Raw genomic sequence first — 26255 nt, 5'->3', positions numbered from 1 at the left:
AGTTGTGAGCCATTTGACTATGAGTACTGGAAACCAAATTCAGATCCTCTGAAGAAGAGCAAGCTTTCTTAACTGCTGAGCTGGCTCTCTAGTCCTAATATACATATTTTTAAAACTTTTTTAAAAATTTTGTGTGTGTGTGTGTGTGTGTGTGTGTGTGTGTGTGTGTGTTTAGTCAGCATATATGTTGGTGTACCACATGCATAATTAACAGATGGTTGTGAGCCACCATGTGGTTGCTGGGAGTTGAACCTGGGCCCTCTGGAAGAGCAGTTAGTGCTCTTAACCTTCAAGCCATTTCTCTAGCCCCCAAGGTACATATTTTCAAAATCAAAGGTTAATAAGTCCAAGGCAGATTGGGATCATGCACCAAGTGGGGATATGGAAAAGAAAATCAGGACACAGTGTAAGTGTGTGACAAAGCAAAGTGCCACTTGAAATTTCAGATTATTGGATTATTTTTATCTTGGTAGAGACATAGGTAGTTCTGTATTAAGCTCAACACTTTGTATGGCTCCTGGTGGGCAGGCAGGGTCTCACTTTGTAGCAGCTCAGGCTGGCCAGGAACTACTTAATGTTCCAGCTTCAGTCTCCCAAGTATTGAGATTACAAGTGTGAGCCACTACACCTGGCTTTTTCTGTCATTTATGAGTAATTTTATAGTTCAATTTGTAAAACAGTGCCATAATTTTTAAAATGTCATTATTGTTGCTCACAATAAAGATAAAATTGGTTCAAAATGTAACAAAAGTGATGTAATGGGTGAAAACTCTAGCTCCAGTAGTATTTATTAGTCTCCAGAGTCAGCGTCAGAGATTGTTCCTCCGTCCCTAGTGGCGCTGTGTGTGCTCTGAGTTAAATTCCCTCTTTTAGACCTGCGTCAAGGACCGGCTCCAGCCTGGCCTGTACTGTGACAGTTAAGCTGGACCTGGGCTCATTTGGCCCAATGATGGAAGAGTGGGAGCCTTTCCAGTGCTGACCCAGAAGTAACATGCTCTTTTGTGAGCACCAGGAGGGGATCAATGTGGCTGGGTAGGCTGCACCAGAAAGGTTCTTGGGGACAGAACAAGAAAATGGGTAAAACTCACCATGGAAGCAAATAAACTGTTTCCTGAAAGGCTACACTCTAGTTGTGGTATGTGCATCTCTTTCCTTCGTTGCTGAGCAGTGGACTTGAGGTCCCAAAGTGTAAGAACGCAGATGCTTGGGTGTAAGAACATAGATGCTTATGGGTCTGTCGTTCAGCAGTCATTACTAAGCATATGTGGCCTTTGGAATGTGATTCCCTTTGTTCTTCTCCCCGTAGTGTTTTGTTTTAGAGCAGCTTTTCTGAGCCTAACCTTATCACCAGCGGTGTGGAAGTAATTAGGTTTCTGTGGTAGGAGGAGGCTCTGAGAACACTTGAGTGGGGGGGGTAAGCCCAACATGTGGCACCTCCATAGTTATAATGGTTTTTTTTTGTGGGGGGGTTCTTTTTCTTCTTTTTAGTTGGAAATGTATGGTTCTAAAATACTGAATTTTAAGGGAGAAAAAAAATCTTGATCTGGTAATGTTTGTTTTTTTTTCTCACCAAAGAGATAGCCTTTCTGAGAAGGCTGGAATTTCTCTGCTGTTATCTGTTACTGTGCTGGGGAGTGATCACATTTCACATTTCTCGGTTGCTAGGAGACAGGCAACCTATCTTACAGCTACCGTCATAGTAGACTTTTTTACCTCCTCATTTTTTCGAATGTCTATGTTTCTCAGAACTGCCAGGCTTCCTCTCTGAAACTAAATTGTGTAGAAGAAACATGCTTGCTTTGACCAGACTCCAGAATTATAAAGCAGGTTAGAAATACAAAACGGTACCAGCTGCTACAGATAAAGACTGCATTCTCAAGTAATCCTTTTCCCCTTTCTTGTTACTGTCGCTCTCTCCTGGTGCTGTCTTCTCTCATACAGTGATGATTAGTCGTGAGGAGGCTAAGAATAGCCTTCTAAGGCCCACATAATGTTAAGATCTTGGATTGAGGAAACTCATGTTCCCAGGACTTCTTCAAATAAGTCACTATATGATGTCCCTGGAATATTTGCTTTTCTATAAATATTTTGCCTGTATGTTTTCTTTTCCAAGGAAAAAATTACCTTCGTTTACAATACAATTATTTTGGGAATGCCTTAAGTTTAAGATTAGATTGTTAGAGCGAAAAAATGTGCCCAAGCCCAAGTCAGAAATGGTGACACATGCCTATAATCCAGTGGTCCACAGGAAAACCCTGTCTCAAAAAAAAAAAAAAATCAAGGCTTGGAGATGACAGTCAGTGGTAAAATGTTTGTACTAGGTTTCATACCCTGCACTGGTTATAGAAGTGCCTGGATAGTAGATGCTGCTAAGAATATGGCCCAAGAACCCATGTCAAATTGAATTTATAGATATATCTATATTGTGGATAGTGCAGGATTGGAGATTGATGCAGACTCTGCTTCTTGTCAAAACCCAGGCTCTCTTCTGTCTCAGCTTACCATGGACTTCTTTGTAAAGTGTGCTTAGGAGCTGGTGTGCCTTACAAGCACTGCAGCTGACTTACTGTGTGGTAATACTGAAAACAGGATAAGACCCTTATAAACAAATTCCCTTTATAGTTTAATGCCAGTGTAGACCGGTTCATTAAAAAGTATAATCTATTGAGAAATCTTTGTTTCTTGACAGTGACTAGGGTGGGCCATCCATGGCAGCAACAATAGGTAGACATAGACACATTCAGTGTGAGCTATTTAAAATAACTAGAGGAGCTGGGGAGTCCGCTCTGCTGTAAATAACTTGCCTGGGATTCTTAAAGCCCAGGGTTTGATTCTCAGCACTAAAACACTAACTCACATAGTTGAGAGACATTTATGTTTTCATAACTGTCTCACTTACTTAATGTTAAATTTCTGCACATACACCAAATAAGATAGTAGGACTTGGTTTGTGTATTTTCAATATTTGTCCTACCAGATTGCTTTTCTAACTTTAAAGAAATTATACAAGCAATGAGTGTTCAGTCCTGAAATTAGAGTCTAAATGTAAACAAGGAGAAACCCTTTATACTTTCATTACCTAAAGATAGTTCTGAATTGTAGATATCTGTATTCTACATCTTCTTTCCTTTTTATAATTATCTTTTTACAAACAAATTGCACAATGCATATTGTTTGATAAAAATCAGACTTTTCTTCATGTAATGGTTCTATAAGTTTCCAAGTTGTCAAATTTTCTTTGTAGTTTTGATATTTTTTCTTAATCTATTTTTTGATACCTGGGCATGGTGGCTCACACCTGAAATTCCAAGATGTGGGAAGTAGGGGTGGGAAGGTCAGGAGTACAGGACCTTTGTCAGCTAGTTGACAAATTTGAGGCAAGCTTGGGCTACATTTGGCTTTTTCTGTTTTCTTTTTGATAGGCCTCATATTTTATGTAGCCCAGGCTTGTCTATGACTGAGACTACAGGAATGTGTACTTGGGGTATGATTCTTATATAACTTTTTCTTTTTGTCTCATTTCCTAAAAATAACTTCCTGGGAATAGGATACTTTTAAAAAGTCTTTGGAAACAAACACAATGCCAGATAGCCTTGCAGATAAGCTACTCTAGTTTTTAGGTTGCATCTTTTGAATTTGTGTGTGTGTGTGTGTGTGTGTGTGTGTGTGTGTGTGTGTTAATATCTGATGTTTTTGTTCAGCTGCAGAATGAAGAGGAGCCTGGGGAACCTGAGCAGACTGCAGGTGATGCTCCTCCACCGTACAGCAGCATTTCTGCAGAGAATGCAGGTGGGTACTGAGACCAGGGCTAGCACTTAGACACAGACCCCTCCAGTTGTTGCAAGGGAGCAGGTCCCTTGTTTGTCCCGGCCGCCTGGCTAGCTTACACCCAAAATAACCACACAGAAACTGTATTAATTAAAACACTGCTTGGCCATTAGCTCTAACTTCTTATTGACTAACTCTTACATATTAGTTTAACCAATCTCCATTAATCTGTGTATCACCACATGGCAGTGGCTTACCAGAGATTCCAACCGGTGTCCATCTCCATTGGAGGATCCATGGCTTCTCTGACTCTGCCCTTCTTCCTCCCAGCATTCAGTTCTGTTTTCTCCACCTACCTAAGTTCCACCCTATCAGCTAGGCCAAGGCAGTTTCTTTATTCGTTAACCAATAAAAACAACACACAAACAAAAGAAATCCTACACCATCCAGTGTATGCTATTTGGTGTTTGTCTTCTCATTGCATTCCATAAGTTGACTTTGGCTTGAGTTTTAATTTGTAGCCTAAGGTGAAAACTCTTGTTATTGTTATCTGATTCTAAAAACCAAATTAGGACCCTCTTTTTTCCAAGCTGGTAAAGAAAGGCTTTTATTAGTGTGGAGGAAAGAGACACACACTGTAAAGTGACACAGAGAAGATGCACAGCAGAAGGGAGACTGCTGAAGCCAAAGTTCCCAAACCCCACTTACCATGCTGCAGCCTTTTTAAAGAGCTCAGTTTCATTCCAGCAATAGGCTTGGCGTGGTGTCGTATCTCTGCAGCCTCTGTACTGAAGAGGTGCTTAGCAAGGGCAGCCTGGACGGCATGAGACCTTGTCTCAAAAAACCCAAAATGAACAAAGACACAAGGAAAGGAATGAAGGGTTGAGGAACTTAGTGATCCCATGGTTTTCACAATTTCTTCATTGTAGAAGCTCCTCTCCCTGTGTAGGAAAGAAAAAAACAAGGTCTATAGTACTTTTGATAACTAGAGTTTCTGATAATCATTTCTTTCTTTTTTATAACATTTATTTATTTATTATGTATACAATATTCTGTGTGTGCCTGAAGACCAGAAGAGGGCACCAGACCTCATTACAGATGGTTGTGAGCCACCATGTGGTTGCTGGGAATTGAACTCAGGACCTTTGGAAGAGCAGGCAATGCCTTAACCTCTCTGAGCCATCTCTCCAGCCCCTTTGATAATCATTTCTTCTATAGTTCTTAAAAGTTCAGATTTACATACTTTATTTTATATGACAGTGTTTCACTTGCATGGAGGCCATAGAATTACTAGAACTGGAGCTACATATGGTTGTTAACTACCATGTTGGTGCTGGGAATTGAACAGGTCCTCTGCAAGATCAAAAAGTACTCTTAGCCACTGAACTATTTCTTCAGCCCCAGTTCACCAGTTTGATAGAACTACGTCCTTACTCTAAAACAGAATTATGACAGTGTGGTAAATAGAAAGCCATGTGCTACTGCTGAACCCCAGTCTCTGTTTCTTCATAGGACAATTTGAAACATTCTTCCTTGTAAAGCCTTGACAGACTTAGCATCCTTTTATTTTGACACTTTGGGAAGCTTTTGACAGTTGATATGAGATTGATTCCTTTGTTATTCTGGGGCTCTGAAGCCACCGTTTATTGTGTGGAACATAGGTCAAGTGCTTCACCTTTAGTCTGGCTTTAGTTTCTGAGTTCTGGTTTTGGTCTTCCTCCTTTTTTGTTTCCTTATAGTAGTTATGATTTTGGGTTTTTGTTTTTTGGTTTTTTTTTTTGTTTTTTTTTTGTGAGCTCCTGAAGCATATACCCTGCTAAATTTTAGGCTTTGGAAGAACTCTTAAGTTATCTCATGGAATTAGCCTAAGACTAGGACACCAAGAGATGGAAGTATATAGCTCAGGGGTAATGTGAGGCCCTGGGTTTGTTCCCCTGTCCTGTAGGCAATACTGTTTTTTAAGGAGTAGAACACCAATACTTGGAAAAGAAATCACTGTTTATGACTTGGATACTATGCAGTCAGTCCTCTTGCTTCCCAGTGCAGGGACTACAGGTGTATGCGACCATACTCAACCCATGATCATAAATACTGGTCTTCTTTTAAAAGTACCGAATACATTAATAAGAGTTTGTATTCATTGTTTTTTTCATGATCAGAAGTCCTTTACTTTACGATTTACTACCCAGAATCATCCCTTTCTGACTAATATTTGAATATCTACCTTCTGTAGTTGTAAATTTTTTTGTTTTGGGAGGGTTGGTTTTATTTTGTTTGTTGAAATAAGAGTCTCTTAGCCCATACAAGCAACTTTGTGTAGCTGAGGCTAGCCTTGAACTCCTGACCCTTCTGCCTCCAACTTTAAACCATTTTAGATATTCTTTCTCAAATACTTCTGCCTTATTCAGCTACATTCTATATTATTTCTAAATTTCTTTTGGCATAGGGATTAATTATAACTGGAAATAATCTCATAGATAAATTCCATTAAATAGTAGGGTCATGTCTGTCAGTTGAGGTTTGTGGAGTTGTGTGGGACGGGGCAGGCAGGAAGGCAGGCAGAAACAGTTTGAGACAGAATCTCAATGTGTATCTGTATCCACAATGCTAGTGGGAAGAAATAGGTGGGTTTCTGGAGCTCTCTGGCCAGCCAGTATAGCCAATTGGTGAACTCCCAAGTTCAGTGAAAGACTTTGTTTCAAAAATAGACAGTGACAGAGGACGGTATCTATTGTCAACCTCACATTTGCACACACGAACATATATGCAAGTACACACCGTACACCCACACACCCTCTCCTACACAAGCCCACGCACAAAGAAGGGGGAGAAAAGGTTGAAAGTAGCAGGCAGTGGTAGTTGCATGCCTTTATCTCAGCATTTGGGAGGCAAGTGGGTTTCTGAGTTCAAGGCCAGCCTGGTCTCCAGAGCGATTTCCGGGACAGCCAGGGCTACACAGTGAAACCCTGTCTTGAAAAACTGAGGGGCGGGAGAGGTTGAAAGTGATAGATGATAGGCGTTGCTGACTGCCTTCTTGCTTCCCCACGTGCGTGCATACTTACATATGTGTTCACCACAAACATATATGTATATACCACAGATACACATACACACACAAAAAGTTAGCATCTGTGTAATGCCTTCCAACTTAGGAACATGGTCAAACACCCACTCTAACCTCCTATTTATTGAGATTTTGTTTGCTGTTGATATATACAGGTATAGATAATGGCTTATATTAACTGTATATGCTGTTTATGCATTTGAGTAGCCTTTGGATTATTTTGGGTTTTTTAAAGTTTTTTTTTAACTTTTTTTAGTTTATATATCCATGTGTTTTGTATGTATGCCGTGTTTGTGTGGGTGCCAGCAGAAGCCAGAGAGGGCATGGGATCCCCTGGAACTGGAGTTCCAGGAGGTTCTGGGAACTAACTGTGGGCCTCTGGAGAGGCAGCAAGTACTTAACACTGCTGCTGTCTCTCCAGCCCTTTGTTTTCTAACCTTGAAGAAGAAAGCTTTTAATAATTTACCAATGACTATAATGTTTTCTTTGGGTGTTTATTTATTTGCAGTACTGGAGACATGAGGCAAGTGCTCTGCCACTGAGGTATTATAGCCCAGGTCACACTAGTAAGTATTATCTAGACATTTGTGACCAAATTAAGGAAGTTTTTCTATTTTCCTTTTTTTCAAATGGATATTAAATTTTTGTTCTTTTGTTTGAGAAAAGATCTCCATAGACCAGGTTGTCCTCAAATACTATGTATAGGGAGACTGACCTTGGAAGGTTGAGACTAGAGACAGTTTGAATACATACTGAGTACATAGTCTCTTAAAGATTTGTTTATATATTTTCTGTGTAGAAATGCTCTACTTGCTTGTATGCCTGCATGATGGAAGAGGGCACTAGATCCCATTATAGGTGGTTGTGAGCTGCCATGTCATCATTGGGAATCGAACTCAGGACCTCTGGAAGGGGCAGTCAGCACTCTTAACCACTGAGCCATCGCTCCAGTCTCCCAGGCTGAGTTTTATATTACTAGATCCTATTACAGAAGAGGAGGAGAAGGAAGAGGGAGATTGTTATTCCTTTTTTGTTAATGAGGGGCATTGATGATTGACAATTTCAATAATGTATTACAATAAGAATGTTGAAGTTAACTGGTGTAGTTCACACTTGTGATATCAGTACCCTGGAGGTCAAGACAGGGCAGTGTCAGTTCCAGGCCAATTGAGGCTACACAACAACAAAAAATGGAGAAACTAGTTTATAACTAGAGAATAAAAGAAAGACAAACAGATTTTTTTTTCTTTGAAACTTGAAAAATGTTTAGAAGCCGGGCGATGGTGGTGTATGCTTTTAATCCCAGCACTTGGGAAGCAGAGGCAGGTGGATCTCTGTGAGTTCAAGGCCAGCCTGATCTACAATAGCTAGTTCCAGGACAGCTAGGAAACTCTGTCTCAAAACAAAAACAGAACAACAACAAAAAGTTTAATCTTGTAAATACATCTTCCTGTTGTGCTGCATATTTGTAATAGAGTCTGTGAGCATGAAGTGCAGTATTCAAAAGAGGAGATGAAAAAGTTCATAGAAGTATTTTATAACTCAATTTGTTATCTGTTAAAAACAGGAACACATGAATATTAAGCCCTTTCCTTTTTCTCAAGTTTGATTTCACTTTTTTTAATGAGAGGAAACTACAATGTAGATCTTAGTGCATGTGTGAAGACTTTTTAACCCATTGACAGGAGATCTGGCTGTGTTTCCTAGGCGGGACTCAAGCTGTGACCCTGTAACATCCATCGCCCAAGAACCTGAGATCACAGGTACACACCGCCATACCTAGCTTGTATAAAGTGTTAGCCTAAGTGTTTTCCATGACTATTTAAATTACCAGGTCTAGTGATCACTTAAGAGTCTGGGATAGGAAGATTGTAAGTTCAGGGGTAGCCTGGGCAAAATAAAAAGTAAAAAGAGGGTTGGAGATGGCAGCTCGATGGTATAGTACTTGCCTACAAGCCCCAGATTTGATCCCAGTACCACAGAATAACTGCCTGTTAATTCAGAGTTGTCCAAAGCAGTTGGAAATAAGTGTATCAAGTGAGTTTTTAATTTATTTTTATGTTCGTGTGTTTGTATGTATGTATGTATGTATTTTGAGGCAAGGTCTCACAGTGTAGCCCTGGCTGAATTGGAATTTGCTATGTATAACAGGCTGGCCTTGAACTTGCAGAGGTCCACCCACTTTTGCCTCCTGAATGCTAGGAATAAAGGTATGGCCAATCTTGTTTTTAAATATATACTTAAAAATTGTTCCGAGTGTCACATTTATTTATAAATAAATGTCTTTTGCTTCAGATGGATCTTGTTACTTCCTTTTTTTCTGCAGCGTATTTTGACTACAAAGACGAATCTGGGTTTCCAAAGCCCCCTTCTTATAACGTGGCTACAACACTGCCCAGTTATGATGAGGCTGAAAGAACCAAGACTGAAGCCACAATTCCTTTGGTTCCTGGAAGAGTAAGCAGTTTGTTTGTTTGATCTATGTTGTTTTGGGGATGCTTAGTTGGAGTTATTTTCATTATCCATTATTGAGTTACTAGAATTGTCTTGGTTACAGCTAATTATAAGTGTATACATTTTCTTTTGGAATAATAAGAATAATAAGCATCTTCTGAAAATGATACACCAAGCAGTGTAACATGAATAATAAAAACCCAGAGAGAGATATTGGAGTTCAACCTGAAGATCAGAAAAGCGAAACCGCCAACTCCTAGAGAGACCCTTTACTTTACCTCTACCAAATCTTCAGACCAAAAGGGTGATCCTGTAGTGCTCTCCATCAGCCTCAGACTCCACACTCCACTGAGTTCCTGTCTCTTCCCCACCCAGCCATATAGCTCCTGTCGCCACCTCTGTAGTGCAGAGATTAAAGGCGAGTGATCCCAAGTGCTGGGATTACCTTTGTATGGGCTCTGGCTCTGTTTCTCTTTTAGACAGGTTCAGTCTTTGTAGCCCAAGGTGGCTTTGAACTCAACAGAGATCCATCTGCTTCATAGGAGGCAGAAACAGGCAGATCTTTGAGTTTGAGGCTAGCCTGATCTACAAAGTGAGTTTCAGGATAGTAAGGTCTACACAGAGAAGCCCTGTCTCGAAAAACAAAAGCAAAAAAAGAAAGACGTAGGCAATCCTTTATTGAGTCTAACATTGCAGCACTGAGGAAGCAACAAGGAAAGTTTGCCTCTTAGCCAACTTACCAAGCAGTCTCAAGCATCCTACTTAAATAGTCAGTGAAGGGGTATGTTTACACCAATTACAGTAGACCTTTCGCAAAAAGGAAGGTTTTTGGTTATGCATATCACCTTTTGTGCCAGCCACAGCAGTGCCTCTGCTAGGCCACCAGAAGAAGTGCTCCCCTCTAGTCTAGCACTTGTAATAGTGCTTAAGTCAGGGCTGGGTAGATGCTTCCAGCAGTTAAGAGCACTGGTTGTTCTTCCAGAGGACCTCAGTTGAATTCCCAACAGCCCCATGGAAGCTCACAACCATCTATAATGGGATCCGATGCCCTCTTCTGGCCTGCAGGCATACATGCAGACAGAACACTTATACCTCAAAAAATATATAGAAGTAAATTTTGAAAAGAAAAAGATAGTACTTAAGTGCCACCCAGCGTTCCAGTGAGAGGCGGGTCTCCTTTTTGTGTTTCATGTACTCTGTATTTGTACCGTGTTCTACAGACCTGTTGAAATCTGTGCATAAACTGTGTAGAAATTACACGTAGCTCTGATTAATTATAGAACACTTAAAATTCTTAAGACAGGTGAATATAGCTTAACTATTTCTTAAAGGTAGATATATAGAGGTACTTTTTAATACAGGGTGCAGTATGTTTTGCAGGGGGCATTAGTACATGGAGCTTACTATCCAGCTTAGGTAAAAGGCTCCCAAATACTTGTATCTATACTGCACAAGAACTATAGACATCAAGAACTCTGTCTATTTACTAGATAATCCAGGCTAGCCTCAAACTCACAGAGATCTGCCTACCTCTGCCTTCTGAGTGCACCACCACCTACTGGCATAGTCTGTTTCTTCTAAATCACTCAATACATACTCTACATTATTTGTAAAGGTAGGCCACATAGCTTGGTGTTGACCAAGATCATGTTACTTCTAGACTGTAATAATTGTGTTTTCAGATTAGGATGGACAGATCCTATTTGTCAGTAGGGAGGTGAGCAATCAGATCTGAATTCCAGGACAAATAAGTGTTTATGTTGCCAAGCTGTGGACAGCTGTGTGCTCTTTATGGGTCAATCTCAGGAAGCCCTGGAGCTGCCAATGATACCTCTTCAGTGGGCTCTAGATTCCTGATATTATAGTCCACTAACAGACCCTGGGTAGTTGGTATGCTAAAGTTTAAGTCAAATGTGTAGATATATATATTTTTTTCTTTTTTGAGATAGTGTCTCACTGTGAATTTCTTAGTGGACTAGAACTTGCTATGTAGACCAGTCTGGCTTGGAAATTACAGAGATCTACCTGTCTCCGCCTCCTGAGTGCTGAGGTTAAAGTTGTGTGCCACCATGCCTAGCTGAGGGATTTTTGTGAAAGAATTTGGTATGGGGTTAGAAATGTAGCTTAATGGTAGAATTCTTGCTTAGCATTCGTGAGGTCCTAGACCAAATAAAAACTAATAACTTGGAATGTAATAACTTGGACTATAAAATGTAAGAATAATAATTTGGACTATAAAATGAGAAAGTAGTTTAGAAAGCTCTGGAGATATTAAGGTATCGAACCGTGATCTCTTCTAGTTCTGAATTGAGCCCCAGTAACAAATGTACTCCTAGATACTCGTATTCACTCCTTGTGTTTTTCCTGATGTCATTTCTTTGTCTAGAAATAATTCATCATAACTCTGTCCTACTCTTTTTCCTTCATTTAGGATGAAGATTTTGTGGGTCGGGATGATTTTGATGATGCTGACCAGCTGAGGATAGGAAACGATGGGATTTTTATGTTAACTTTTTTCAGTAAGTATATATGCAGCAGTCACTTCCTATAAACCAAGTGCTCTGACCTCATCAATGGACAGTATGTTTAAAGCAATTATGGATGCTGCAGTGTTAACACATGCCGTATCTCATCTTCCAGGACTACAGGGCCCATTGTTACTGCTGCTGCTCATACCCAGATGGCAGAGTAGGAATGCAACAGCATCGATATTTTGTTCTGTAAACTAATTTTCTGATAGATCAAAGTCAACCTGACTCTATCCCCTCCCTCCCTCTCTCCCTCCCTCCCTCCCTCCCTCCCTCCATCCCTCCCTCCAACCCTCCCTCCCCCCTTTCTTTCTTTTTTTGTTTGTTTGTTTGTTTGTTTGTCAAGACAGGGTTTCTCAGTAGCTATGGAGCCAGTCCTGAAACAGGCTGAACTCACAGAGATCCGCCTGACTCTGAGGACTAGAATTAAAGACGTGCGCCACTACTACCTGGCTATTCTTTTTTTTCAAAAAAAGATGTATTTATTTATTATGTATACAACATTCTGCCTCCGTGTATGCCCGCAGTCCAAAAGAGAGCACCAGATCTCATTACAGATGATTGTGAGCCACCATGTGGGTGCTGGGAATTGAACTCAGGACCTCTGGAAGAACAGCCAGTGTTCTTAACCACCAAGCCATCTCTCCAGCCCTACTCGGCTATTATTTATACACTGTTCTGCCTGCATTCCAGAATAGGGCCCCAGATCTCATTTCAAATGCTTGTGAGCCACCATGTCGTTGCTGGAAGTTGAACTCAGGACCTCTGGAAAAACAGTCAGTGCTCTTAACCTCTGAGCCATCTCTCCAGCAGACTTTCCCCTTCTTAATGCTGTTTTATACTTTTTTTATACATCTCACTTACATGTGAGCACCTATTTTATTTACTCGGTGAAAAATAAAAAACATAGTGCAAAAGTAGTGATGGCTCTGAGCTGTCAGAAGACACAGCAGGAGGATGAGTAACTTGACTCACTTATGTGGAGGCGCCAGGTTGCTATCCGAAGTGTTTGGTTTACTCACTAACCTATATGGCAGCAAAGACAGGAGCAGGTTGGTGGACACTACCCCAGCATACAGAGCATGCACCATGAGATTCGCAAGGTCTTTCCTTGCTTTTGAGGGAGATCAAGGGGAGGCAGAGATGGTTTGTCAGGGGCAGGCTGTCTTTTATATCCTAAGGAAACGCCACAAGTAGGGGCTGCTGCAGAGAACACTGCTGTTCCTTGGCTAACGTCTCTTTTCCCTCCACTCTTACAGTGGCATTCCTCTTCAACTGGATTGGGTTTTTCTTGTCTTTTTGCCTGACCACCTCAGCTGCGGGAAGGTATGGGGCCATCTCAGGATTTGGTCTTTCTCTAATTAAGTGGATCCTTATTGTCAGGGTAAGTTGCATAGCAGAGAACATAGATTGTGTCAAGAGGCAGTAATTAGAATGACTTTGAATATTTGATTTTTAATTTTCTGTTGTCTTGATGTTTAAAGGGATAATCTGGTTTGTCTTTGTTCTGATTCCATGGTAAAGTGCGTATTTGCACCATGCATACATACCACACACAACATACATAGCTAATCGATGTTACTTGGCCATTGCAGTTTTTCAGAGCAAATCAAAGGACTCGTTGACTATTTTAGAAATCTAAAATCCTTTGAAAATAAGGTAATTGTGGTTTTTTCCCCCTGTATAGTTCATTTATATTCATCTAAAAACATGAACTTTAGGAAAAACAAAGAGTCAAAACCAATGGATTTTAATACCCAAGTCCAAGGGAAATTGACATTTCTTTTTTAAATTTTAACTGTTGTTTTATTAAGAAATAAAATATTAGGAGCTGAGGGGATGACTCAGTGGGAAAATATTTGCCACAAAAGCTTGACGTCCTGATTTTGGGTTCCTAACACTTCAGGAAAACGCAGATTCAGTAGCATTACCAGCACTCCTGTGGGGAGATGACAGGCAAAGGCAAGAACCCCTTGGGAGGGAGCAGCCTGCCGGCGTCTGTATGTAGCATGGGGAAGACCCTGTTTTTTAACAAGGTGGAAAGCCAGGACCAACACCTGAGGTTCTCTGACTTCCACACATATGCCAAGGCATGCATACACACACATGCACAAACACACTTGCTTTTTACACATAAACACACACACGGAATAGAAAGTATGTGTGCACTGGAGCCTGCTGTGTCTCTGCTTCTTAGCTGAGTTACCTCTGATCAGAATCTGAATTTTTCAGAAACAGTTGATAAGTTTTTTTGTTTGTTTGTTTCATTGTTTGTTTTGAGACAGTGTTACATTGTTTAGTCCTGACTGGACTTGTACTTGCTGTGTAGACCAGACTGGCTTTTAGAACTCACAGATCCACCTGCCTCTACCTTCTGAGTGCTGGGATCAAAAGGTATGCACTACTATGCCTGACTCAAGTCATAAGTTTTAATTGACATGCCATACAAAACAATAAATTCTGAAATCCTGTTCAAAACTTGCCTTGTTTGGGAACCATAATGGTATCACAGTGCTTGTGGTTGGTAATCTTTATTTTAAAAGTCCCAAATTGCAGTCGTTGCAATGCTGGCAGTTTGGATATGCCAAAGAGAAGCCATATGCTTTTAATGAAAGGTGAAAATTTCACACAATAATGAAAGAAAAATTCCATACAGGGGTATGGAATTTTATAGCAGCAAGATTTTTTTAAAGAGCCGTGTTTGTATGACTTAGCACAGTGTATTGTTAGTTTAGTGGCACTCTTTGTGCTCAATTCATAATCAAACTTTATCAGAGGTCCACATATATGGAAAGACTGTGTGTGCGTAGGCTTTGGAGCTATCTACCATTTAAAGCATTCATAAGGGTCTTGAACACAATCTCTCATGGACAAAGAGGGAATACCACACTTTTATTCTCACACTTTGGACACCAGGGCCTCCAGGAGAAGAGACTAAGTTTACATTATAAGTTATCTTTGGAATCTAAATGAAAACCAAGGTCAGAATGGCTTAGCAAGTCAGAAAAAAATAGGGGAAGTTTTCATTCCTTACGAAAACAGGTCCTGCCAGAGATGTTCATTAGATCAAGTCAGCACTAGCAAGGAGAGCTGAATTTCACCTGTGCTGTGGTTCTTGCTCCCCTCGGGGTTAAAGACTGATGGTTCTGTATCACATTAAAACACAGCAGTACTTCACAGGAGAGCATGAACTTCACATACATTTAGTTTATTTACCCTGCCAATGGCACATTCTGGTTCACCCCATGATCTTAAAGCTGATAGAGACCTGCGGCTGGCTTCTGCCACCCAGCATCCTGAGGGACTTTGTTTCATCCTGCCTGTCACAAAGCTGGGAAAGACTCAAATGTAAAAGATGGTTTTACTGAATGCATATTGCTCTTGTTCTGTCATAAAGTTAATCACTTTTGTTAGAGAACATCTGTATTCTTTTTCTCTTTTAAGAGACCTTCAGTTTTAACTTGCCAAAAGAATGCCTTGTGCCAATTCCTGGCAAAGGTATAGGATTACCATGAAGTACATGATACAAAGTTCAGATTCAAGGTTAGAAACAAATTGGAGTTGATTGGCAAGGAGACAGTGATGCCAACCAGATAATCACGTCTAATGCTGAGTCTATACAGTGAGACCAGAGACATACTTAGATGGGTGCTCAGTGGAGTATTGCCAGGGTTACAGGCATGCACCCCCATGCCAGAGATTTTAAAGTTTTCTAACAAAATGAAGAGTTAAATATGGTGGCACAAGCATGTTATCCTAGCCCTTGGGAGGCTGAAGGAGAAGAAGCGTTAAATCCAGCCTGAGCTATATACCAAACAGTCCTCAACACCCTAAAAACCCATTTTGTGTGTGTGTGCGCACGCATACTTGGAAAATAAGGAGTCCGGAAGAGAACAGAGAACTTTACAGTTTTTTTTTCATTAGAAGAAGTTGATTTGCATTTCTTGTAAACAGTTTCAAATTAGAAGTAAATAGATTGTATTTTTAAAAATTATTATGGTGCTAGTAGATTGTTCAGCGGTTAAGAGCACTTTTTGCACTTGCAAGGAACTTGGATTTGATTCCCAGCACCCCATGGTGTCTCATAACCATTCCTAACACCAGTTATAGGGGATCTGATGCTCTCTTCCAAACTCTTCAGGCACCAAGCTTGATACATGTGGTACACATACAACAGTACAGGCAAAGCATGCACAATGAATGTATGAATGAAAGTTTGTATATATGATCTAAGTGACAGCTGTGTTTTGTGTGCTCCTAAATTAATAAATAAAATTGTTCTGTTAGGCTGCAATAAAGTCTCTGCCTTTTCTTCTGTTTCTTCTTTCAGTTTTCCACCTATTTCCCTGGATACTTTGATGGCCAGTACTGGCTCTGGTGGGTGTTCTTGGTTTTAGGTAAGTGCTTTTAACTTTTTAAAGTAAAAAAACGATTACCTAATTAAAAAATGTTTTAGACAGCTAAGATTAATAAAGCCTCATCTCACTGTATTATATTTATCATCAATTTAAAATATAATTTTTAGATTTTTTTCATTAAAGATTAGTTTCCTAATGCATGCATGTTAAAATAGAGTCTGTGAAATGCTCTTCTAGTACTTTTATGTGTGATCTGTGGGGCATACTAATGACAGCACAGTGTGGTTTTTTTCTGCTTTTGAGTTATTTCCGCAGAGGGTTTGCAGACTCAGCCCTAAGTTGATTATTAGTGTACTGTATCCAATTGAATTAATTCCTGTATATTTGTGAGCCATCTTAAGTTAGACCTGTCAGTAGACCACCGAATATGTATAGCTCTAATGCAAATAACTTCGGAAATTACGGGCTTTCCAGAATTCTGTAGTTCGCCATTGTTAAAAAGACTTAATTTATATTAAAAAGAAGTTTTAAAACTATATACGTACACATACATACATACATACATATATACATATATGTTACATTCACACATGAAGGCAGTCTGACTATTAATCTCTAGATTGTAATGATTTCTTTTCTTGTTTATTTTAAATTATTTTCCTCCTAAGTCATTAAAGCAATGAAATTAGCATTGGGGTGAGTTTTTTTAGTCTGGGTTTGTTATCTATAAAAAAAAATGTGTGATTCAGTAACAGAAACCACTCTTTACTGCTGTCGTGTCTACAGAGCAGTAGCCACCCAGTAGCTTTTAAAGATGATGGGGCAGGAGAGATGACTCAGTGGTTAAAGTTCCTAGTATTTTTGCAGAGGACCCGAGTTTGATTCCCAGCACCCATGTCTGACTGTGAGCACCTGCACACACTCCAACAAAGATTTTTATGTAGTTAAAGTTTTTAAAAAGAAAAGATTGATAGCACTAGACGTCTTTGACATCATCGCTCTGTCTACTGAAAGCTCAGCTCGTAATAGGACTCTTGGTTATTGCAAAAATCGTTCCTTCCTTTTTAAACTTTGTTTTTTGTTTGTTTTGTTTTGTTTGGGGGGTTTGTTTTGCTTTTTGTTGTTTTATTATTTTTTTGAAACAAGGTTTTCCTGTGTGGCCCTAGCTGCCCTGGAACTTACTCTGTAGACCAGACTGGCCTTAAATTCAGAGCTCCGCCTGCCTCTACCTCCCAGGTGCTGGAATTAAAATGTGCAGCTACATCTGGCCTTCTTTGTGGGGTTGTGTATTTGTTTGTTTGTTTGTTGTTGTTGTTGTTGTTTTCAGTCCCACTGTTGACCAGGCTGGCCTTGAACTTGTTGCGTAACTGAGGATGACCTTGAACTACCTCTCTTCCTGCCTACACCTCAAATACTGGATTATATGTATACACCATCATGTCTGGTATTCAGATTCATAATTTGACTGTCTTCTATTTTTGAGACAAGATCTTGCTGTGCACCCAGTGCTCTGGCCAGTGCTCGCTGTATAAATCAGGATGTCCTTGAACTTGATTTGATCTTTTTTCCTCTGCCTCCCAAGTGTTCACCACTGTGTCTAGTTCCTGTCTTACACACCTTGAATCATCTGTTAAAGCTATTGGTGTACTGTTGCTTGTAAATCTGCCTGCTTAGCTTAACACCTACACCCAGCAGGAACTTGAGTTGAGACCTGCCTTTAAAAAAGGCATCAGATGCGTGCATTCCTGACCCTACATCTTACTTCGGAAATGCAAGTGGTCCATCGTGTGGCTCCCTGCCTCCTTCCTCCACTGAGGCATTGTCTACTCCTGCTCACTGGAACCTAATAATTCCAGAGAGAAAGGGTGAATTTCCTCCTCCCTTGAGTTCCACAAGTTTAGTAAAAATGAGTGGCATGAGAGTAGCTCAGGAGGGATCATTTATTGGCTTGTTCTCTAAGGTGGACTCCAAGGGAAAGGCTAGGTAGGATATTGAGCTCCCTGGCCTAGACGCTCTAATTAAAGGAGAGACAGTAAACATTTTCACATGGGTTGTTGGCAATATAATTTGAAGGATTGATTTCTGTATTACCGTTTCATGGACGAGAGATTGGTGATATATTATTGATTATTCTTGTTGTGTTCTATTTCTGTAATAAAAGCAAAACGGGTTTTGGCAAGGCATTGGTGACATATACCTTTAATTCCGGTACTCGGGAGGCAGAAGCAGGTGAATCTCTGAATTCAAGGCCAGCCTCATCAGCAGAGTGAGTTCAAGGATAACCAAGACTACACAGAGAACCCTGTCTCAAATAAAAATAAAAAAAAACCAAAAAAACAAAAAACTCAACAAACAAAAGGTGGGGTAGGACTTTGTGTTTGTACCCTCTATTTGAACGGTGTGTTTGCATCCTCTCTTTTGGGAGCTTCTGTAGGAATCTATACAGAACACATCCAACTTGGTGGCTGTAGTTAACCTACACTAGTAGTTTATTTACCCCACTTGTTATTATTGTTGCTATTATTTTGGTTCAAGACAGGGTTTCTTTATGTATCCCTGACTGTCCTGAAACTCATGTAGATCAGGCTGTCTTTGAACTCACAGAGATCCACTTGTCTCTGCCTCTTGTGTGCTGAGATTAAAGATATCTACCACCACCACTGCCAGGCCAAAGCCCCTTTTTTTCTTTTCTTTTCTTTTTTTTTTTCCCCCTGCCTCTACCTCCTGAGTTCTGGGATTCCACCACCACCCAGCTCCCCCTTTTTTCTTACAGTATAAAAATAGAACACAGCAAAAATAATCAACAATAAAATATTAATCTATTTTCCAAATTACTCCAGTTATTTTTAAAGTTGTTTTTAATTAGTTGGCAGCATTTAAAAATGTTGTAAGCTTTTCTTAGTAGTTGAAATATCTAGCAAAAATTCACCTGCGTTCCCAAATAGTACCTGTTGGTCCCTCCATTCCAATGATGGAGCTCCCATTTCAGGAGAGCAAGCTATATTTCTGGTTTTGAAATCAAACTGAATGGTATTATTAGTCTCAACACAGATATCTTGGTTTTTAATCAAAGAAAGAGGAATAGAGGAACTTTTCACCACTGAGTTTATTTTAAAATTCTTCAGACAAATTAGGTTAATGATTGCTTGGGGCTGGGAGAGAGGAGGTGGGAGCAGGTGAATGAACAACTAACTAAGGTCCAGGGGTTGGGAAGGTGGTGACAAACATGCTCTGAAATTAGATCGTGAGCCTGGGAGCATTCGGGAGGCAGCGGCAGGCAGATCTATGTGAGTTTGAGGCCGGCCTGGTCTACAGAGTTCCAGGAGAGCTGAAGGAGAGAAATCCTGTCTTGAAAAACAAAACAGGGGCTGGAGAGATGGCTCTGCGGTTAAGAGCACTGACTTCAGGAGGACCTGGGTTCAATTCCCAGCACCCACATGACAACTCGCAACTGTTTGTAACTCTAAGATCTGACATCCTCACACAGACTGCAGGTGAAAAACTAATACATAAAAAAATTAAAATTAAAAAGGAAAAAAAACCAAAAAATTTAGATTGTGGTTGTTGTACAAGTCAGTAAATACATTAAAACTCATGTATTGTATACAGTGAACTTTATAACATGCAAATTTATCAGTAAAAATATTGAAATCTTGTTAGAGTGTCTCTGAAGGAAGGTCAGGAGTGTATTTTCATTGGAGGGGCATATCATCACCACTGAGGGGCGAATGTGTAAGCCTGGTACTGTCAAACTGCCTTTCAGAGCAGAAAACTGGAGTTTACATAAGTGGATGCTGACATCTAGTGGACAGTATTGTGTACTGTTGGCAGAAAAAGAAATAACAAAAGATTAGAATTATGCTTGAGAAAAGTAAAGTTGTATGTGCTTGTAATCCCAGAATACTCCAGAGATGGAGGCTGGAAAATTAGGAGTTCGAGACCAGCCTCTGTACTGAGACTATATTCAGAAAACAAAACAACAAAACCTTTTTGTAATCACTCCTTTTGAAGTTAATTGTGTGGGTGCTGTTTGGGGACTCAGCAGGGAGATGCTGTAGGCTTCCCAGTGAGGCTTCCACATGCAAATGTTTGGTCCCATTTTACAGTTGAGAACCTTTTGAGACCAATTAGATCCTATGCAAAAGAGGTGTTTACTTGAGATTATGTCTTCCCATTGAAAAGTGGATACTGTTATAGGAAAGACCTTGGAGATACCTGTATTAATAGGCTTCAGCAGGAAAATGACTTGGTTTTGTTACAAGGGGGTGGTTCTGGGGAATGAACTTAATGTAGGAATTAGCAGTTCATTGACTTTTCTTTTTTTATTTAGGCTTTCTCCTGTTTCTCAGAGGATTTATCAATTACGCAAAAGTTCGGAAGATGCCAGAAACTTTCTCAAATCTCCCCAGGACCAGAGTTCTCTTTATTTATTAAAGGTATTGAAGGAGGGATGGGGAACTGTTTTCTAGTTGCATTGTGGTCATTTGATACATTGCAGTTCCGAGTGAGAGTCTGTGACGGGTATATAAATGGTAAGGAGGACATACTCCTGGCCTTGTTGCTTTTTTATCAGAGAGGTGGCATCTGCAGAAAGCTATTGATGGGGATGAGGGAGAAGAGAAATATTTTGCCAGCATAAAGGCAAGAATCATAGTAGAAATAGGGGTGCAAGTAAGGTATTGATGGTATGATCAATCCATAGGCCTCCTCCCTCTTCCCCAACCTCACCCCAAAATGCCCTACAGAGAATTCTCTGAGGGAAATTGACAGGCACATTTGGGGTAGGTCCTTTTACTTGAGCTACTGACAAGCCCACTAAGGCATCCATTTCTTAAAATTAGTCATTGAGCCTTTCCAGCAGCCTGTTTTCAGGATCATACCCAGATTTCATCACTCTGGTGGAGAGGAAACTCAAATCCAAGGGAAGGAGAGACCTTTCCTTTACCTGGAACAGACCTAAGTCCTGAACTGTGTTTGATTCACACAGTTTCCCCAATGGCTGACTCCCATCTTCACCCAGCAGCTTCCTGAAGGGTGAGGTAGCTTGAGAAAGAATATAGTGGATATTCTCTCTGACAAGGCCGGCTGTGCCTTTGTGGGCCTGATTCTTTGCCCCTTGGGCTTTTGGGATTTATATATTTGATGGAATAAAACCTTAAACATCAGTCCTATTGAAGGTCCAGAAAAGGTGTTGTGTGTAGCAGCTGTCACAAATCTTAAATGATAGGTAGGATTCAGATTAGAACGTGGCTCATGTGGGAGAGAACTTCAGTCTCCTGAGGCAGTAGAGAACAGAAACAGACTTGAGGCTGGCTGTGGGTTCTCATTGTAAACAGTGCTGAAGCCCCTGACAGGAACCCTCCAGAGCATCACTGCTAACCACAATAACCTAGGGGGAGAGGCTTAACTGCCCAGCAGGAACGTGATGATAGCTGTGAATTTCCTGGGGTCACCTTACTGTCCATCATCTTCATTTTTCATTTACAAGGACATTTGACAGGCTTGGGCTTATAGCTCAGTGTACAAGGTTTGATTCCTCCTTGAGAAGGAAAGGGAGGAATAGGAGAAGCAGGGAAGGTTTGAGTATGCTGGAGATTTTGTTACTTTCTTCATCTTCTTATACAGAAGAAATACTGCCTAACACTCTGTTTTCCTGTGTTAGGGATTTTGATGGGAATCGTTATTCCATAGCTTTGATTGTAAAATTTTGGTGGTATTTCTGAGTGGTCTAGATTGAAAGTCATGAATCTGGGGCTGGAGAGATGGCTCAGCAGTTAACAGCACTGGCTGCTCAACTATATGGTGGCTCAGAATCATCTGTAATGAGATCTGACACCCTCTTCTGGTGTGCGGGCATATATGCAGGCAGAATGTTGTATACATAATAAATAAATAAATCTTTTTAAAAAAAACAAATGAAAAAGTACATAGTTAACTAAATAACTCAACACTTTTCCCTCTTTGCAAGAAAAGTCAGCAGGAGTCTCTGTGAGTAGACATAGTGATATCATTGTGGCTATGGAAACGGCAGAAAGAACCTGAACCTTTCATATTGCTCAAAAGTGATAATGTTCTTCCTTCACTGAAAGTGTGCTTTTATAGAATACACCTTGGTATATAATACAAGGGCAAGCTGCTGTAGCTGTGGCACACCAGAGCATGTGCACGGTGCATTGCATGCCTTTTTTTTTTTCTTTAAAGCTGCATTAACCCTTTATACTTTTGAACTTGAAAAACTTCTCTTTTTGAGAATTTCATGCATGAGTACTGTCTTTTCATCTTCACTTCTTCCCTTCCAACTCTTCCTGCATCTCAGAGCTTTGTCAAATGTGTTACCTCCTCTTTAATTATCATCACACATGTGTGTTATATACACACACAAAGCTTGCTGAGGCCATTTAGTGTTTCTCCAATTTTTCAAACTTGTTTTCTGGTTTTGGGTTTTTTTTGGGGGGGGGCAGGGGGTTGGTTTTGCTTTTTTGTTTTTCAAGACAGGATTTCTCTGTGTAGCCCTTGGCTATGCTGGAACTCACTCTGTAGACCATACTGGCCTTGAACCCACGAAGATCACCCTGCCTCTACCCCCAAGTGCTGGAATTAAAGGTGCGCGCTACCAACAACCAGCAGTGTTTTTGGTTTTTTGGTTTTTTTAAGGCATTGTCTACATAGATAACTCAGACTGTCCTTAAACAACTCTTTCCTTAACTTGAGTGCCACTGTGATAACGGCATGCCACCACCCACTGTAGTGGTTGCTTTACTGTTCCGCTGTGTCAAAACACCCAACAAGTAGCTTGAAGGAGGAGCTTCCTGTGGCTCACAGTTTGAGGAGATGGTGGTAGGGAAGGCATGGCAGTGTGGCCATGAGCCAACTGGTCACATGGCATCTGCATTTGAAAGGGAGGATGAATGTGATGTCCAGCAGGATGTTACACGGCTGCTGAGTGACTCTGTGAGCCCTGTTAAAGCTGTTTATAAAGCAGCAGGGACTAACTGGTGGGGAAGTTACCTGGATTCCAGTGTGTCCTACAGTTGGACTTGGCAGTCATCGACTCTTGGTTTTCATCTGTTCATCAAAACTGATAAAGGTGGAATGACTTGAGTTTGTTAGGCCCCATTAGAACGACCTCCAGGCAGTAGCCATGGGTTTCCTTTCTGTTTCTGCTCACGTTTCCAGTCTGAGTCCTCTGGTGCCGATGGTGAGCTGTGGTCTGTCACTTTGTCTTCTGGGTGTGAAAGGCAGGTGCACTTGTATCAATCCATACCAGTGATCTACCAGAAAGGAATGAATCTGGAGTTGTGACAGATGTTGGCAGTTGTTTCCCTGACTGTTTGAATCTTCTTTGCATGTTGGCGCATTTTAAGTTTATATAGTTTAAGGAGAAACAAAACAAAAGGAACAGAAATATTTTGTGTAGTTTTTACCACAATCTGGAGAGATGGAAAAGGGGACACTAAAGACTCATATCATAGATAAGCCCATCCCGTTGTCACCCAGCATTGGGTGCCAAAAAGTAGTTCCTTATACTTGTTAAAGTAATTGGTGTGTGTGTCCTTGGTGCTCTTTCTTTGGGCACTACAATGAGGAGTTACTCGACGTGTTTCCCCACACTACCTCCCCAAGAACTAAACCAGGGTATTTGTACAGGGCTGGGACTGTGATCGGTGACACATCTCTGTTTAGCATTCAAGGCCCTGAGTTCAGTTCTAGCACAGGAGAGGAGGGCAGGGACCCACATAGACACAGACATCATCTTGAAAGTATACATTTCAGGTGCTGGAGAGATAGCTCAGTGGTTAAGGCCACTGACTGCTCTTCAGAGGACCCGGGTTCAGTTCCCAGCAACCACATGGCAGCTCACAACTGCTTGTAATTCTAATTCCAAGGGATTTGACACTTTCACACCAATGCACATAAAATAAAGTTAAATACATTTTTTTTAAGATTTGTTTATTTATTATGCATACAACATTCTGCCTCCATGTATGCCTTCAGGCCAGAAGAGAGCACCAGATCTCATTACAAATGGCTGTGAGCCACCGTGTGGCTGCTGGGAATTGAACTCAGGACCTCTGGAAGAGCAGCCAGTGCTCTGAACCTCTGAGCCATCTCTCCAGCCCATAAATACATTTTAAAATAAAAGAAAATATACATGTGTGTCATATTACTTTTTAAAAAGTTGCTTAGAAATTGCATATATTCTGAAAAACAGGCTTCTCACACACATTGGTTTGAAAATTTCTGCAGCTTATTTGTAGGCTAGGACAGGTGAGTTTACTATGCTCACTTTTTAACTTTGCCACAGTTTACAGAGAGGGTGACATCATGGGTATCCTCACTGGAATTCCCTGTGTGAGAGCTGACAGAATCGTCAAGTGAATGCTAACAGCAGGTGGATTAGGAGATGGTCCTAAGGAGAGCAGCTGTAGGATGAAGAGCCGCCGCTTCTGTTTTGTGCTCTTTTAGAACAGAAAAGAGTGAGAAGATCAGGAGTGCTCTTTTTTTTTTTTTTTTAAGAGAAAGCATCCTGGGGCTGGAGAGTTGGCTCAGCAGTTGAGAGCACTTGCTGCTCTTCCAGAGGACCAGGGTTCAATTCTCAGCGCACCCACATGGTAGTCAAAACCATCTTTAACTGCAGTGCCCTCTTCTGACCGCAGAGCACTGCACACATGTGGTGCACAGATGGACATGCAGACAAAACACCCATACACATAAAATAAATCTTTAGAGAGGGTGTGTCAGTTATTTATAGTGTGGGGGGGCTTGATGTTAAAAACTAAAAGTTGACTGTTAATGGCTACTATGATGTCCATGTATAGTAATTTTCAAATTATGTTGAAATATACCACAAATGTCTCAGCATCTTGTCTTCTGTGACAACTAGAGATTGATCATTCAGTGTCCTTCTCTGGCAGATGGTTTCTGGCAAAGGCCTTCCTGCAGTGCTGAAGTCCCTCGAGAAGCGCGTGCCCCTGCAGGAAGTGAGTCACCACCAGAGCGGAGGAACAGTCACCTGCTTTAAAAAATAAAGTACTGTTGAAAAAGATCATTTCTCTCTATTTGTTCCTAGGTGTAAAATGTTAATAGTTAATGCAGAATTCTGTAATCATCGAATCATTAGTGGTTAATGTTTGAAAAAGCTCTTGCAATCAAGTCTGTGATGTATTATTAATAATGCCTTATATATTGTTTGTAGTCATTTTAAATAGCATGAGCCATGTCCCTGTAGTCAGTAGGGGGCAATCTTGCTTTATTCATTCTCCATCTCAAAGCAGATTTGAAATAACAGATTAGTGTAAGCTATGCATAAAGCTGGCTGTTTGAAAGGGGGTTTTCTCAAAAGTCAAAACTTTGGTTATGACTGCATTTCTGCACATAATCCATATTTCCTGTTCAAATTAATCTAGAAATATGTTAAATTGTACTGTGTGTGAACACCTGGAAGCAAAACCATAGTGCAAAAGTCATTGTAGTGTTAAAAAGATGTTCTCAATTGGTACATAAGCATTAATTTTTCATAGTCTCTATTCAAAAATTACCTTTTCATTCAGTAGTTCTGTGTACAAAGGAATTCTAAAGGCATTTGTTGTTGTATAAAATGGAGAGGGCAAAGGCAGATTCAGATTAAATACTAAATGTTATTCTGGAAACTGGTTAGAATCCCAGAGGGTCAGGAACCAAGAATTAGCTTGGAACTTTTGAGAGGATCCCTAACATTCTGTACTCCTTGCTTTTACAACTGTTATAACTGTAGAATGATGTGCTTGCTGCCCAAGTGCTAGCTCACTTTGGTTGCTATATTAAACTGTAAATACAATAGAACATTAATAAATGTCTCTTGTGTAGCAACTTTTACTGTAATCAGTGTTTAATTTTGGAGTTTAAAGTTGTTGACTTTAAAATGTGACTGCATTTTCTAATCTTACACAAGAATCCAGAATATATTCTAAAAATTAAAACTTTGTGTCTTAATTATGGTTTTATTGCTATGGCAAAAAAAAAATCACAGTCAAGCCAGGTGTGGTGCATGCCTTTAATCCCAACTCTCGGGAGGCAGAGGCAGTCAGATCTCTGAGTTGCAGG

General features: G+C 40.4%; 1 protein-coding gene across 1 annotated transcript in view; it reads left to right on the top strand.

Annotated features, from left to right (window-relative positions):
* The window catches only part of Ndfip1 (Nedd4 family interacting protein 1), a 44817-nt gene extending 18796 nt beyond the window's left edge, over positions 1-26021 (top strand). The window contains exons 2-8 of the mRNA XM_085699940.2: positions 3702-3789; positions 9159-9289; positions 11718-11805; positions 13074-13198; positions 16145-16211; positions 20503-20608; positions 25088-26021. Coding sequence (XP_085556066.1) covers positions 3702-3789; positions 9159-9289; positions 11718-11805; positions 13074-13198; positions 16145-16211; positions 20503-20606 — 603 coding nt within the window. The 3' untranslated portion in view covers positions 20607-20608; positions 25088-26021. The remainder of the gene's footprint in view (positions 1-3701; positions 3790-9158; positions 9290-11717; positions 11806-13073; positions 13199-16144; positions 16212-20502; positions 20609-25087) is intronic.
* Positions 26022-26255: the final 234 nt, after the last annotated feature.

This window comes from Myodes glareolus, chromosome 13 (assembly GCF_982192425.1).
Source record: "Myodes glareolus chromosome 13, mMyoGla1.1, whole genome shotgun sequence".
Lineage (NCBI taxonomy): Eukaryota > Metazoa > Chordata > Mammalia > Rodentia > Cricetidae > Myodes > Myodes glareolus.
Note: the sequence above shows the minus strand (reverse complement) of the source record. Positions and strands in the feature narration are given on the sequence as shown.